Source organism: Mesoplodon mirus, assembly GCF_964341445.2.
Source record: "Mesoplodon mirus genome assembly, chromosome: 13".
In the NCBI taxonomy this organism is placed as follows: Eukaryota; Metazoa; Chordata; class Mammalia; order Artiodactyla; family Ziphiidae; genus Mesoplodon; species Mesoplodon mirus.
The window spans coordinates 21,569,306-21,583,881 of NC_138989.1; the positions used below are offsets into that span (position 1 = coordinate 21,569,306).

A 14,576-nucleotide genomic window follows, 5' to 3' on the forward strand; every position below is an offset into this window, starting at 1 on the left:
ACATTTGGGGTTGTCACAAGGAGGGGGGAGGAGAAGAGATGTTACTGGCATCTAGTGGGTAGAGACCAGGGATGCTGCTAAACATCCTACAATGCACAAGGCAGCGGCCCCTCCCCCACCACAAAGAATTATCCAGCCCAAAGGTCAATAGTGCAAACTAGAGAAATTCTGAGATGACCCAATTTAGAACAGCACCAACATACACGTGCATGCGCACAGGTGCGTGCACACACACACACACACACACACACACAAACACTATACAGCATCCAGACCCCCATGGAATTTGAAGAGACCCATGGAAAAAGGGGAGGAGGTGGAGAAAAAAATGAAGCAAGCCCCGCCCACAAATGTACCACAGTCACCATTAACGTCATATTTATTGTTATTTAGCTGCTCAGGAAAACATATACAGGTATATACAATATGCATGAATACAGAAGACTGCACTTTACATATTTTTTTTAAAAAAGAAAGAAAAAAATAACACTCAATTTCATGAGCTATTGTCACAGTCTTCCAACCAAGCATTTCAGAAATGAATTTCTTTTAAGAGTCAAAAAGATTACAGGATTGCCTAACACACAGCAGAGTTAAGTTTTCATATTTTACATGTGCAATAACGTTTTCATATTCTTTCCCGAAGAGTTTTGCTATGCAGTACCGATTACCAGTGTTTGTGGAGTCTCGTGGGTTGGGTGTGTTTTTAATCTGCTTTTATTCTTTCCATTAAACCAAATTTAATGAAATAACATCCTTTTGCTTAAGGCTATTTTTAAAGCTGTTCAATTCTGGGGTCGTGGGGAGCGAGAAAGTTTAAAACTTCAGGGGTTTTCGAGGTTGCTAGGACCATGAGATGATGGCCATGTGCTGATGGACTCAACACAGGGCAAGTCAAAGACAGAAGTCAAGACACTTGGCTCCCCGGCCTTAAGCAATTAAGGAGAAATCATGCCTGTTTAAGAAATAAAAGGATGAAGCTCTCAAACAGCTGTACGTTGTGGAATCAGAGGGGGCGTGGAGTTTCGCTCAGACTATGGCTGGCTCTCCTGCAGCCCGTGGCAGGAGGTGGGGAGGGGGCTTTTCTTCACCTTTTCTTTCCTTTGGTGGCAGAACCCGGGGCTGAGTCAGCTCCCACTTTCTTCTCACTGATCAGTTCACACCACCTGCTTCTGCCTGCCCTCTGTGGGGGCCGGGGTCAACCCTGGTCAGACTGCCCATGCAAGAACCTCGGACCGTCCAGACTCAGACCCGAGCCGAAAAAGCCGGCCCAAGGAAAGACAGGAGGGGGGAATGGAAAGAGACAGATTTTTCTGTACGCTCTTCTTCCTTTGCTGAAAAGTTCTTTGAAATAAACAACGTGAGTGTTGTACGGTGAGCCCAAAGCCTTCAGGTCACTTGCTAAAAAAAGCCGGGTCTGCAAACTCTGGGGACGTGGGGCGGGGGGAGGATGGAGGGGGCGCAAGGCTCAAAATGGCACATTTAGCAAGATGCTTGTTCACAGAAACTGAAATCGACTACAAGAGTTACTGATTTGGGTGAAGTGATATCAGTCACTTCTTGTCTGGCCCACCCTGGAATCTGGGTGCCTCCCGCCACCCCCATGAGTCACACAAGCCCTTGGGAGTCATCAACAGCACCCAAAGGTGCCCCCCCCACCCACCAACACTGGGCCTTCACTGACCACCGCCCTGGGAGGACCAGGTGACAGGCCTCAGCTGGGTCCAGGAGCCCTGCTCTCTGCTGCCCTGCTCGCCCAGTTGCTCCCTCACCTCTGCTCAAAGAAGTTATTCCTTCATGAGATGCACGGGATGTGGCTCTGGTTTTGCAACAGGCTGAGATTAAATCAAAAGGGGTAGGGAGGATTCCTGGGTTTAAAAAAAGGCCCAAGAATCAAAGTCACTAGTTCCAGTCCCTTTCTCCGTCCTCCAGCCCTCAGGAGTCTGCAAACCCCTGCAGAGAATACACACAGGCTTGGAGGAGGGGGGCTTGATAGGCAGAGCCTGGGGGCTCCTTCACTCAACAAGCCCCTCGAAAAGTGCCGGCGAAAGCCTGGTCCTTCCCAGGGATGGGGGGCTGCCCAGGTTGGAGATGGAACGGGAGAAGTGGGGAGATAACCCAGTCCTGTTCCTTCTTCCCCCAGTGCCTGGCTGGGAACAGATGTCAGGAAAGGTCAGGGCTAAGAATTGATCCTTCAACTCCAGCACCCAAGACCCAGCTGACCTGGCCCTAGCAGAGCCGGGAGCCTGCAGCCTCTAGAAGCTCTGCAAGCTGGACAGGCACCATCCCCACGCGGACGAGGGCTGCTCGGCACAGCGTGAAAATTCAGAGCCTGGGCGTTTGTACAGAGGCCCAGAAAAGGAGAGAAAACACCACTGTTGAACATTCCGACTCCTTCCCACAGAGCGGACTGGATACGTCATCACCTCCATGGCAGTGAAAGGCAGCTTCCAGCAGAAGAGAGAACGGAGCTGAAGGCTGAGGGTGTGTTTGTGGGAACGAAAATATATCTCTATTTTCTTAGGGAACAGACAAGACAAAATCCCAGGCGGAATACCTAAGGGGGGCATTAATTGTTTGGCTCCAGCCTGACTGATGACAGTTGGGTGTCAATATATAATATTGTGATGACAATTTGACTCTCACCCGGCAATATTCCAGAACTACTATTCTCCAGGATTTCCATTTTAATAAGCAGTGAACAAAGCAAAAAGGAAAAAAAAAAAAAAAAAAAAACAGGCAGTGGGGAGGGAGGTGGGGAGGAACACGACTAAAAGAGAATAAAAAAGGAAAGCAACTCTTGTCTTATTATGAAATAACAATACTTGGACATACAGCAGCACGAAAATAAAACAAGGAAAGAGGTCATCTAAAAAACGTATGCCAAGATTACAGAAAAATGGGAATTATCTAGCAGGAAAAAGGCTTCAGCAAAAGTTTGCTAACTGCAGAAGGGTTAACACTGGTAACATACCGTGGCAGACAAATATCTTTTTTAAAAAAATTTTTTGAGGTTTTTTTTTTCCCTTTAAATTAACCCTTTCCGGTCCATATGCCACTAAGCAGGTACCAACCTAGAAAAAAAATCATCCACTCAGCAATAGTGGCCCTTTCAAATTAACAGGGCGGGTAAGGGTGGGGTCAGGTGGAGGGGGGAGAGGAGAGAAAAGGGGGAGGGAAGGGCCTGGTTGGGAAGGGGGTATCTCTTGTCAATTCAAGTTAGGGCAGCCACGAATGTCCCGAATCTGTTGGAAATGTCGGAGTGCAGGGACCGCCAGGTGGGCACGGAGGCTCGGGCCTTGGCATCGCCCACGTCGTCTGTGCAGTGGACAGACAGGCACTGCAAGTGGCTGCCGGGCTGGGTTGCCGAGGCCTTGTTCGGAGGGAGGTCGTGGGCTGCAGAGAAAGGAGGAAGAGAGGACGTTAGCTGCGTGCTTGACTCTGCAGGAGGCCCTAATGGGGGTAAGGTGGAAGAAGCAGAAGAGAGGCCATGTCCAGGCCCTCTTTTCACACCTAAAGATGGTCCAAGGAGATCTAAAGACGTTTGGTTCGAATCCTCCTGCCGTCACCTCTGACTTGGGCTGTGAGACCTTAGCTAAGGGAAGACCTGTTGGGTCTGTTTTTCCCCTCCCCCTTGGGAAATAGGAGAGCTAGGCCAGATAAACTCAGGGTTTGTCACCTCTGATGGACCTCTAATCCCGAAAGATTAACTGGACCTGAAGTAAGTTGGGAAGGCTTCCTGGAGGAGACACGTCCAAACTGGGCACTGAAGGATGTATAGGAGTTCATCAGATACAGTGAAACGGAGGAGGGGAGGTTGTCCAGGTCTCGAATACAGTCCATTGTCTCGTCATCCTCCAGACAGACATTTGCTAAGGGCCTGCTATGTGCTGGTAACTTCCTTACACAGTGTCAAACTGCTCAGAGCCACAGAGACTAAGAGTGTGGACTCCCCAACCACACCAGTGCCCTTTGCCCCTCCCCAGCTGCTGCATGAAAGGACTTTAGGTGATAAGGGTGAGGGAGTCTATTCCTCTCCTACACCCTCAATGAAAATCCCCTCAATTTCCTTCTCATTCAGTCACACAGCACCAGAAACAGCACAGACCATAGTAATGTTTGGATTAGACTCACTTGACAGGAAAGAAATTTGACAACCATTCACACCTTAGCACGAATTACATTAGAGAAGAACAAGGAATTGGGAGTCCTGAGGCAGGGAAGGAATGGAACAGTCATTTCAGAGGACTTCTAATTTACTGCTGCCCAGTGACCAATAGTTCTGTTCTGAGGCCTACTGAATCATGATTATTCTCATTATTCCTTTTTCAGGGCCTGACTCTCAGAGAGGCAAGGTGACCTGCCCAAGGTCACACAGCCAGGATGGGACAGAGCTGGGTTTGAAGATGGGCTGATGGTGAACTTCTGACTCAGCAGAAGTGAGAAAAGCTGGAATTGGCGGTGGGAGCCCAGCTCCAGCCGAGGGAGCACACCCAGATACTGAACTCCATGACTGGCCCGCCCTCCTCAGTACACTGTGCAGGCCCAGCCAGGGCCCGGTGCCAAGCAGGAGTCACCCCGCCCATCCCGCCCTCTGGGATCCGCCTTGAGGCTTCCCCCCAGAGCTGAGCCATGGCCTGCAGAGAAAATCCTCTCAGAGGGATGGGCCCAGGCAACCAAGGCCAGGCGTGACTAACTGGGTTTGGGGTCCCCACCCTGGAGCCGCAGAGACACCCAGCTTTGGGACCTGCATTCTTGGGAGGAGCTGGGGCTGGGAGGGAAGATTCTCTCCTTTGCCTCTTCCTTCCTTCATTCAATTAATAAGCTGAGTCCCTACTGTGTGCCAGGTGTGGTGTAAGCCTGCAGATTCCAACAGGAAACAAGGCACTGTCTTCCTCCTCCTCCTGCATCTGACGGTGAAGCTGGGAGACAGTACTGTAGCACAGTCATCTTAGAGTCACAGACTGCAGCTTGAATCCAAGCCCCATCACTGTGTGGATGAGATCCAACAATTTCCCTCTCTGAGCCTCAGTTCTATTCACTGGCAAAGTGGGGGTAACGATGTCTTCCTTGGGGTCTTGTAACAGATGTCCTGGCATACAGAGACATCCCCAGACAGGGCTGCTGGGACTGTCATTCATGTCCAAGGTAGGGGAGGGGAGTCAGGAGGTGAGGGGTCCTTGCAACCATCTAGAAGCCTCCAAGCCTTGTCCCTTCCTTGAGACTGGCCAGCTGGGCATGTTCCTGCCCATAAATCTGAAGTCTTTGTACCCATTTCATGGATGGGGAAGCTGAGGTTCTGAGCCTGAGGTTCCCAAGTTGGTTAGAGGTGGTGGAGCTGGGATGCTGTGACCCCAGCTAGCTAGAGATACCAGATTCAGGGTCCCCTCACCCACAGTGGGCCCTGGATTCCGGCCATGCTGATGCACAGCCCTCACACCTCTGCTCCTGAGCCCACGCTTGCCTTGCTCCCAGTGACACCCTGCTGCTTAATACCTGCAAAAGGAATTTTGTTCTGAACATTGCAAGATCTAGATTGGGGGAAGGAGTAGCATCTGTCAGAGAGAGAGAGAGAGAGAAATTCTGAAAGGAGTTCCTTATTTCACTTTAGACACATTATTTCAAGGAGCCAACGCAGCAATGCTTGTGCCCATTTTACAGGTAGGAAACCGAGGCCCCTTGCCAAAATTTGCAACAACTAAACAAAGACAAGACCCACACGTGAGCTCCTGACACCCGGCTCCCTTGCTCTGTGTCTGAAGCACCAGGAAGGTAGACACAGGAGTACTAGGGCTCTCATGGGAGCTGGGTTTGCTCAGCAGTGGTTCCAGACTACTCCAAATGGCCAAATTTCCTAAAGATGTTTTATTCCCAAGTTCCAGACGACTCAAACGCATTCCGTGCGCCAAAACCACAGACAGCTGCTCTTCTTACTTGGGGTGGATTTAATAAGGGTGTTGCAGGCACACAGTTGGACACTTCCGTGTATTATCTAACTCCATTCCCCAGCAAGCCCGGCAGCTGGGTGACCCTTCTCCCCACTTTAGAGGGGGCACCTGGGGCTCAGAGAGGGTGAGGGCCTTGCCCCACATCACAGAGCATGGGCACAGGATTCCCCAACCTCTGCCTGGAACAAACAAGCAAGTCTGGTATCCACGGGGAATGTTTTTAGGAGAGAATATGACTCTTCAGTTCTTGACAACCCAAGCATGACCAAACTCATCCTCCCGCAGGATTCGTTCCAGCTGGGGGGACCCAACACACCCTAGGACTGTGGCTCCCCTGGGCTGCCGAGTGGCTGCCAATAAATCAGTCCCACGGGAGCCGCCTCAAGTCAGGGCCTGCCCCGGCCTGGCCCAGGAGAGGCCCTCCATCCCCACTCCTCAGGGCAGCAGGCATGCCGGCCCCCACACCAGGACCCAGAGATAAAACCGCCCCCTTGCCCGGCTCCCAGGGCTGGGGAGACCCTGGAGGTACTCAGTGCCCGGCACTGGCAGACACTGCAGAACCTGATGGGTGTTGTCCTGTTTTCCACTGTTGGCTGTCAGCCTCCCCTATCAGACTGTGGCTGTGTGGGGGAGGGGCAGATTTGGCCTGTTCAGCTCAGCTGGGGCCTGTGCATTGACTGTGAAGGGCCGCTCAGCCCTATTTGACAGATGGGAAGACTGAGACCCCAAGGGACAGGGAGCTGCCCAGGGGTCACCCAAGGCCAGGTCACCAGCTTTGGGACCGGCCCTCTCCTGTTAGCCGAGAGTTCCCCGCAGATCAGGCCGAGATGGAATCCCGGGTCCCCCAACCTTGGCAGCTGGCCCCCATTTCCTCATCTGTAACTTGGGGATGGTGATTCTCATGGGCCTGGCTCAAGGCAGCTGGGGGAGGCCATACAAGAGAAAGAGCTGATGACGCCCTGACTGTGGGTGGTCAGTTCCTGAGGCAGGGGTGACATTGACTCAAAATGTATAACCATGAGGTGCCTCACCCCGGGCAGCATAGGAGCTGAGAGGCTTCCTGGCGTGCCTGCCCAGCAAGGAAGGACCATGGGGCGGTTTTTAAGGTCATCCCCCTATTGGCCAGAACAGACCACCTGAGTCCCCACGCACAGGGGCGGGGCCTGGAGCTGGGATGCCTCGCTCTTCCTTCCCACAAAGTCTCTCCCCGCTCTTTCTCCATGTACACAAGCCCTGGCTGATCCATCCAGCCCCTTCCCAGAACCCCCTCGCTAAACGCTGCAGACCTGGTATCATGCTCTCCGGGTACCGGCTGCTTTGGGCTCACCCTGCCACCAACATGAGACCACAGCAGATTTTGTCTTCAGTGCTTCCCTATCCACAAAGGGGATAGTAAATTCCACAAAGGAAAGGAAAGAACCTTGAGCCCGTGCCCATAAAGTGACCGCGTGAATAACGGATGGAATTCCACTCCTCCTACGGTTCCACAATGATCATGCCTACCGTTTGGGGAGCACGGACTTTCGTGCATCGCTTCAGCTCTCAGAACCTCAGTCCTAGGAAATGGGGGAAATAAGAGGACTGGCCCTCATGGAGGCAGTTACGAGGATTAAGTGAAATGATCCACGTAAAGTGCTTAGCACACAGTGCATTCCCGCCAGTACCAGGACTGCCTTGCGTGGCTGTCGACCAGCCTGCAGGGACCAGCGGGGCTGGGACGGCTGGCTGGAGTGCTAACTGGGACGGCTGAGTGACCCAAGGGAGAAGGCGAAAGATGTGCATGTCTTTACCTGGGGACATCTCATTGTTAGTTTCACTTCTGGAGGTGCCACCCGTGGAGGGGGCTGAGTTTTTTTTTTAAGTCAGCAAAACAGGCCTTGTCACTGCCTTGCCCTGCACTCAGTATCCCCGGGAATGGGTTCCAGTTTGGGTGGGCCACGTGCTCAGGCATCCTCAGCTCCAGGCGGGGAGGGGGTTGGGGTAGCTGCCGCTCCCCCACCCCCAGTAGCTGAAGTGCTGCCTTGGTGGTACGCACGGCCACCACTCTGTCCTCAAACCCTCAGAAAGGGGACTTCTGCTGGGTCACCTCCTGTCCCTCTGCCCCCAGAGGGAAGGCCAGATTATGGGGGTCAAATGTGGGCTCCAAGTTGCACCCAGGTCAGGGGCTCCCTGGGTGCTAATCCAGGGTTTAACCTAAGCAAGGTATTAACCTGGGCTGTAAAATGGGAACCTACTTCACAGGCTTGGAGGACGATGAAGTGAGATCACATGGGTGAAAACTTCAGCACATGATGAGCCTTCAGAAGAGGTTAGTTGCTCTTAGGATTATTATAGTTACTATACTTTAACAGCCCAGGGCTTTGGAGGCAGGCAGAGCTAATATTGCCGCACACCCGCCTTGTGCGTGGGGCAGTTTCTTCATTTCCTTGGGTGCCAGGGACCTGCCCCACCCCCTGCCCTCCGAGGCTGGGAGGCCCCCCGGGGTGCGATCCCAGGCAGAGAGGCGAATTAGAATTCCGTGAGTATTTTTAACCTGAAGCTTATGTAAGGAGCAGTGTGGGCCCCAGAACACAATAGCGAATGACTCTCGCAGGCTCACCCTCGCCAGATTCCGACAAAGGGAAATGTATTTTGGTTTTTCCTTTATTTGGACCTGGCAGGGGGTGTAGGGGGGGAAGACGCTGGTGTCTGTGACAGCTGCCACTCAGCTGGGGGCTGGGCCACTGCGCCCGGAAGCAGAGGCAGGCCGGCCGGCCTGGAAGCCACAGGGCTGAGCCACCTGTTCTCGGCACCTCTGTCCTGCAGCCCGGGAGTCCCTTAGGGCCCCCAGACACATCCATGTCCCCCCAGAAGCTCCTAGCTCCTAGTCCCCATCTCCAAGAAAGGCCGGGCCATCACACCCAGGCTAGCTCTGGGCATCACTCTTCCCCAAGCCTAGAGTCAAGCACCAGGGAGGGGAGAGCCTGCCTTCAAAATTCACCCACTGCTCTCCCGCCCCGTTGCCCCTACCCTGGTCCAGGCCCCGACTCCCGCCTGCAGCAACAACCTTGCTGCTCTCTCTGCTTCTATGCTGACCCACACGCCCATGTTCCCCTGTGAGCCAGGTGAGAAACTCTGAAGCACCAACCAGAGCAGGCCCCTCTCCTGCTTAAAACTTCCATGGCTCCCCAGTGCCCCCAAGATAAAGTCTCCAGCTTCCCATGATGCGGCCTGCTTCCATCTTGGGCCTCCAGCCTCACCTCTCAGTGAAGAAGTCCTGATCCTTCCCACCTCCACCCCTCTGCTCCTGATGTTTCTTCCGCCTAGAACACACTCCTCACCTCTGCTGACTCCTACCATCTACCTGGCTGTCAGCCTCACGGTGACGTTTCTCCAACACCCCCCGCTTGCAAATGGCACCCCACCACCAGCCACCATATAGTAATGATGCCACCAGCGACCGCCTCACTGGGTACAGGGAAGTGCTGACACATCTCCCCGGGCAGAGAGGGAATCCTGAGTTCCGAGCCCCTTAGCAACAGGCCACCAAAGATGGAAAACATCATGGGGAGACTTTGGAGTCAGATGACCAAAGCCTGTAACTTGGTCCCTGGCACTTTTCCCAGCAGGGCAACTTTGGGCAAGTCACTTTTCCTCCTTGAGACTCAGCTTCTTTCCCTACGAAATAGGATTAGGTCAGCACCTGGGTCCTCACCGAGTTCTGTCAGGTTCTATCAGGTAAAGGCCACAAGCAATCAGAGCAGGAGTAGAGAGTCTTGTCGGTGGTTAACAAAGTCCGAGGCTTTTTTAAGGCAACACAAAGGCCCATCTCCAAGAACCCACCCCTGGGGATGTGGGGGGCCCAACCTTAGTGGAACTGGTCCCCAAACCCCAACTGGAATCCTTCTGAAGAGCCTCACAACCCCAAGGAGGACCCCACCTTGGCTGCCTGTCCACATTCAGTCCCTGGGTCGTGTCCCCTCCTTCAGAGAGCTAGACGGGGTGTGGGGGACTCACCGACTCTAGCCTCAGGGGCAGGAACAACGACTCTAAGCCAGATGTCAGGTGGTACAAAGCTGGTCTATAATGCCACCGGCCGTGCAGGAAGACAGCACACCCCAATTCCCACCCCCTCCTTCCCCATAGCCGGCAGCTTCTGGATGTTCAGAAACCTGGACTCAAATCCTCCCTCCTCCCTCTGAGTCTCAACTCTGCCCTTCACCAGCTCCATGACCTTGGGCAAGCTCAGCTTGCCGAGCCTCAGTTTCCCCACCTGTAGAAGGGGATAACATTCCCACCAGTAAAGACCAGACAAGCCTGGCCTGGATGGAGACCCTGAGAGCAGACACGCCCATGGGGCTCTCCGAGGTCTCTCTGGCCCTGGCATGCAGTAGGCACCTGATAAGCATTTGTGAAATATGTGAATGAAGACTCACATTCTCATCCCAGCTCTCCACCTGCTTGCTGTGTGACCTTGGGTGAGTCACTCCCCCTCTCCAGGCCTATCTGGTCCTCTCAGAAATGAATGGTGGTGAGTAGATGTACAAGTCCCCTGAATCTTTCTATCCCTTTGGGGTGATCAGATTTTACATTCAAAGAAGGCAGGAGGCTAAGGCAGGTGCCCTCCCAAAACAAGGGACAGTAAGATGCACTGACCTCAGGCTCCCTATGGGGCCGGGCCTCGGCCAATCTCACTGGACCAACCCAACACCCAGGGAGAGAGGGCATTTTACAGGGGAGGAAACCGAGGCTCAGAGAGGGGACGTCACTGGCTCACAGTCTCACAGCCGGCCTGTGGCAGAGCCAGGGTAACTCCCAGGTCTGTCTGATGCCAAAGTCACAGGAAAAAGTAAAATGTCGCAGCCAAATGGCAGGTACACCCAGTCCCTCCTCCTCTCTCCAGCTCTCTCGTTCCCACCCCCCTCTCCTTCTTGCTCAGTCTCTCTTTCTCTTGTTCCCTCCCTCCCTCTTTATCTTTTTCTCTCTTCCTCCCCCTCCCCCTCCCTCCCTCCCACCCTCTCTCTCTGGATCAACACTCCTGCTTTTGGGGAAAGGGCCCTAAAGCACACAGATGGGATGAGAAGGACCCTGGGTGACACAGCAGCCAAGGACAAAACCCGAGGCCCCATTCAGTGCTTTCTCCACGGACGCTGCCCGAGCATTTCCACATTGGCCCCATCAGATGGGGGGCAGCACACGGCGCGCACACGGCGCACACACGGGGGCTCCTGAGGGGCTGGTAGGGCCCCTACCAACAATCGGGAGGCCCCATGAGGGTGAGGAAGGGGCCTTGCTCCAGCCGCTGGGGTAGCTCAGCCTGGGGAGAGGCTCAGCCAGGCCCCTGAAAGCCTTCGGAAATTAATTGGAGTTGACTTGGCTGAGGGCAGCTGTCATTTAGATTGAGAACTGGCTGAGGGCTCCACTGAGGCGAAGCAGCAAGGGCATCACTGGGACCAGGCTGCTGAGAGCTGGGGGCTGGACCGGGACTGGGGCGGGAGGCTGAATTCCAGGGATCCTCCCCAGCCCCAAAGGTGGAGGCACTGGGGTGGTGTTTGAGGACCAGAGCCCAAGGATGGACGGGGCAGGTCCCTCTCCCCGGCCTGAGTGCCTCCATCAGGCTCCTTCTCCTGGTGCCTGCGGCCCCGTGGCCAATGACCTGTGACAGATGCAGCCCTGTGCACCCCCCGGGCCACTCCTTGCCTGCCTGCTGCTGAGACGTGACAGGCTGGGGGGCCGGGAGCCGACCCCTCAGCCTGCACCTTCCTTCTGACAGTGTCCACAGGGTGCATCAAGGGTGCTTGTGCAGGGGGAGCTCTGCACCGCGCGTCCAGAGCACCAGGCTTCAGGATTGGCTTTGGGGATGTTAACTCCTCCCAGCCTCAGTTTTCTCACCCATGAAATAGGGCTGGAGACAGTATTATTCTCATAGGGCTGTTGGGAAGAGTCCAGTGATAATGCAAGCAAAGCGCTTAACACACTGCCAGGCACCAAGGCTGCCCAAGAAATAGTAGCTGCTATTAGTATTTCTAGTATGGTTATTATATTGGAGATTCTCTCCAGCCCTGTCTCCAGCAGAGCCCTTCCCATTCTGTTTTCTTGCCTTCTCACCCACAATTCACCCCCATGACATTGGGCCCAGTGCTGTGTGGCCCTGGACAGGACACTGTCCCTCTCTGAGCCCCAGTATCCCACCCGTACACTGGGGGCAACTTTACAGAAGGGCCAACACCTCACCGAGCTCCCCACTCAGCCTGCTGTGTGGTAAACCATTCAACCATTATCTTTATAAAACAAGACAAATATACACATGTATTTCTATAGGATTAGAACAGCATTCCTTTCAGCCCATTGGGAAAAAAAAAAAAAACAGATTCAGTGACAAGTCTGAATTTTAAAAAGTATGTTTTCGAAGCACTGATGCTTTAGGTGGAGGTTCTTGGGGACATCTGCTCCGGTCACCCATCCACTGGGCTGTGGAAGCTTTGTGCTCTTTCCATGGCAGGTCGGCAGGGGGGCAAGTGGCCCGTAGGCCCAGGTAACTTCCCATAGCACCACTGCGTCTCGAGGAAGGGCTCTGCGTGGGGGTCAGTCATGGGACAGTCATGCACTTTGGAGACAGAGGCTTAGGTTCAAATGCCAACCCTGTCACTGCCGGGCTATGTGACCCATGATCAGCTGCTTTTGACTCCCCGAGTCTCCATTCCTTCACCTAAAAAGTGAATTTGGTCATTGCTGCCTTGCGGAGAGGCGGATGAAATGCCTGGTGCCCAGGGGATGCTCAATATCCAGTTACCATAATCATTTCCCCAAACCCGGGCCTGGGGCAGCCTGTAAGAGGGAGTCCTCGAGACGGTGATGATAGCTAAAGCATCACAAGCAAACATGTGCTCCCAGCTGTGTGCTGGGCACTGGGCTCAGAGAGCCCCCAGCCTGGTGGATAGACGTTTTGATAAACACGGAACTGCAGAACAGAGACAATCCCTGTCGGAGCAAAGTGGACCCAGGGGACGGGTGGGGATCCAGGAAAACTTTGTAGAGGAGAGGACACACTAAGGGGACTTAAGGATGAGTGTAAAGCTCTGCATCAAGAGAAGCGAGAGGGGGCGCTCCAAGCTCTGCTGTGACTGTTTCAGAAGAGCAAGAGGCCAGCCCAGGGACCCCGATTTAGGGCCTGGGGGACCCAGAGGAAGAGGAGGCAGCAAAGCTCAAATGGAGTCAGTCACGGAGGACTGGAAGCGTTTGGCTTTGTTCCTGCAAAGAGAAGACAAGAAGGTTTCGAGCAGGGGAGGGGCATCAGGAATCTGTCAGAATTAACAAGAGGCTTGCACCTTATCCATTCCGGCCCTGGCATAGGAAACCCGATGTAGAAACACACCCCCTTGTTGGGGACAAGGTCCCTTGCTCCCCAACTCTAAGCAAGTGGGAGGATTGGATTGCAGCCCCATGAGAATGGTACTCTGACAGAGCTCTGGTCCAGCTGGACCTGCCATTCCTCCCTGGCAGCTTCTGAGTCAGACGCCTGTAACCCACATCTCCAAGAAACCCAGGCTGGGTCCTAATCCCAGCCCTGCCACGTCTCAGCTGGTGGCCCAAAAGACTCCACCTCTCTGTGCCTCCACGTCCCCTCCGCACAACGGATAAGATCATCATGCCCTGTGATTTTACATCAGTGAATCCTCTCTGAGGATACAGGTGGGGAAACTGGGGCACCAAGGGGGCAAGATTGCATCCCAGGTCATCTATTGATGAGTAGAAGGGCTGAGGGCAAGTCACTTGATCCCTCTGCTTCTCAGTTCCCCTACCTGTGAAATAAGACCATACACCAACTGGGCAGTGCTGCTGGGAGATTGGCATTTGATAGAATTAACCAACAGACAAGAACTAATTAGCACCTATCACGTGTTTGTTCTTTTAAACTCACTCCTTCCTCACCATAACTCTGGAGGGCAGCTTCTATTCTCTTAGCCCCATTTCACAGAGGAAGAGCCAGCCAGGGTCAGCACACTACAGCCCACAGGGTATGTCCAGCCCACCGTCTGTCTTTATAAATAAAGTTTTATTGGAACACAGCTATGCTCAGATGTTTACATTTTGTCTATGGCTGCTTTTATGCTACAGTGGCAGAGCTGAGTCATTGTGACAGAGGTTGTATAACCTACAAACCTTAAATATTTACTATCAGGCCCTTTACAGAGAAAGTTTGCCAACGCCTGAACCTGAGGCTTAGAGAGGTGATGTCACTTGTCCAAGTTCACACAAGTAGGAAGGAGCAGCCAGGCACCCAGTAGGTGCTCAATACATGCTCCTGAGAAAGGTGTTTGTATGTAAACAACTCTGATCCGTGAGGACTTGCATGGTGACCCTTCGGGAATCAGAAATGTCCTCCCTGTTCATGTGGCCCTGGTCTTCCTCCTCTGGCTATAGTGGAAACCATCCTGCCTTCCTACTTAAAAATTAATAAAACAGTAAAATGCTGCTTGTAGAGGAGAGGGGTTGTTGTAAAAAAAATTTTTTTTTAATCATTCAAAAGCACATCCATAAATGCAATGAAAGAGGAGAAAGGTGAGCTCTCTGAGGAAATGTGAGTCGCCCACATCAGGCGGGAGGAGACGGGCAGCCACCCAGCACTCACAGCCCCTGAGTCCACCC

The 14,576-nt window shown here is 53.5% G+C and overlaps 1 protein-coding gene across 1 annotated transcript in view; it reads right to left on the bottom strand.

Annotated features, from left to right (window-relative positions):
• Window positions 1-361: 361 nt before the first annotated feature.
• The window catches only part of MN1 (MN1 proto-oncogene, transcriptional regulator), a 46,317-nt gene continuing 32,102 nt past the window's right edge, over window positions 362-14,576 (bottom strand). The window contains exon 2 of the mRNA XM_082640170.1: window positions 362-3,396. Coding sequence (XP_082496296.1) covers window positions 3,215-3,396 — 182 coding nt within the window. The 3' untranslated portion in view covers window positions 362-3,214. The remainder of the gene's footprint in view (window positions 3,397-14,576) is intronic.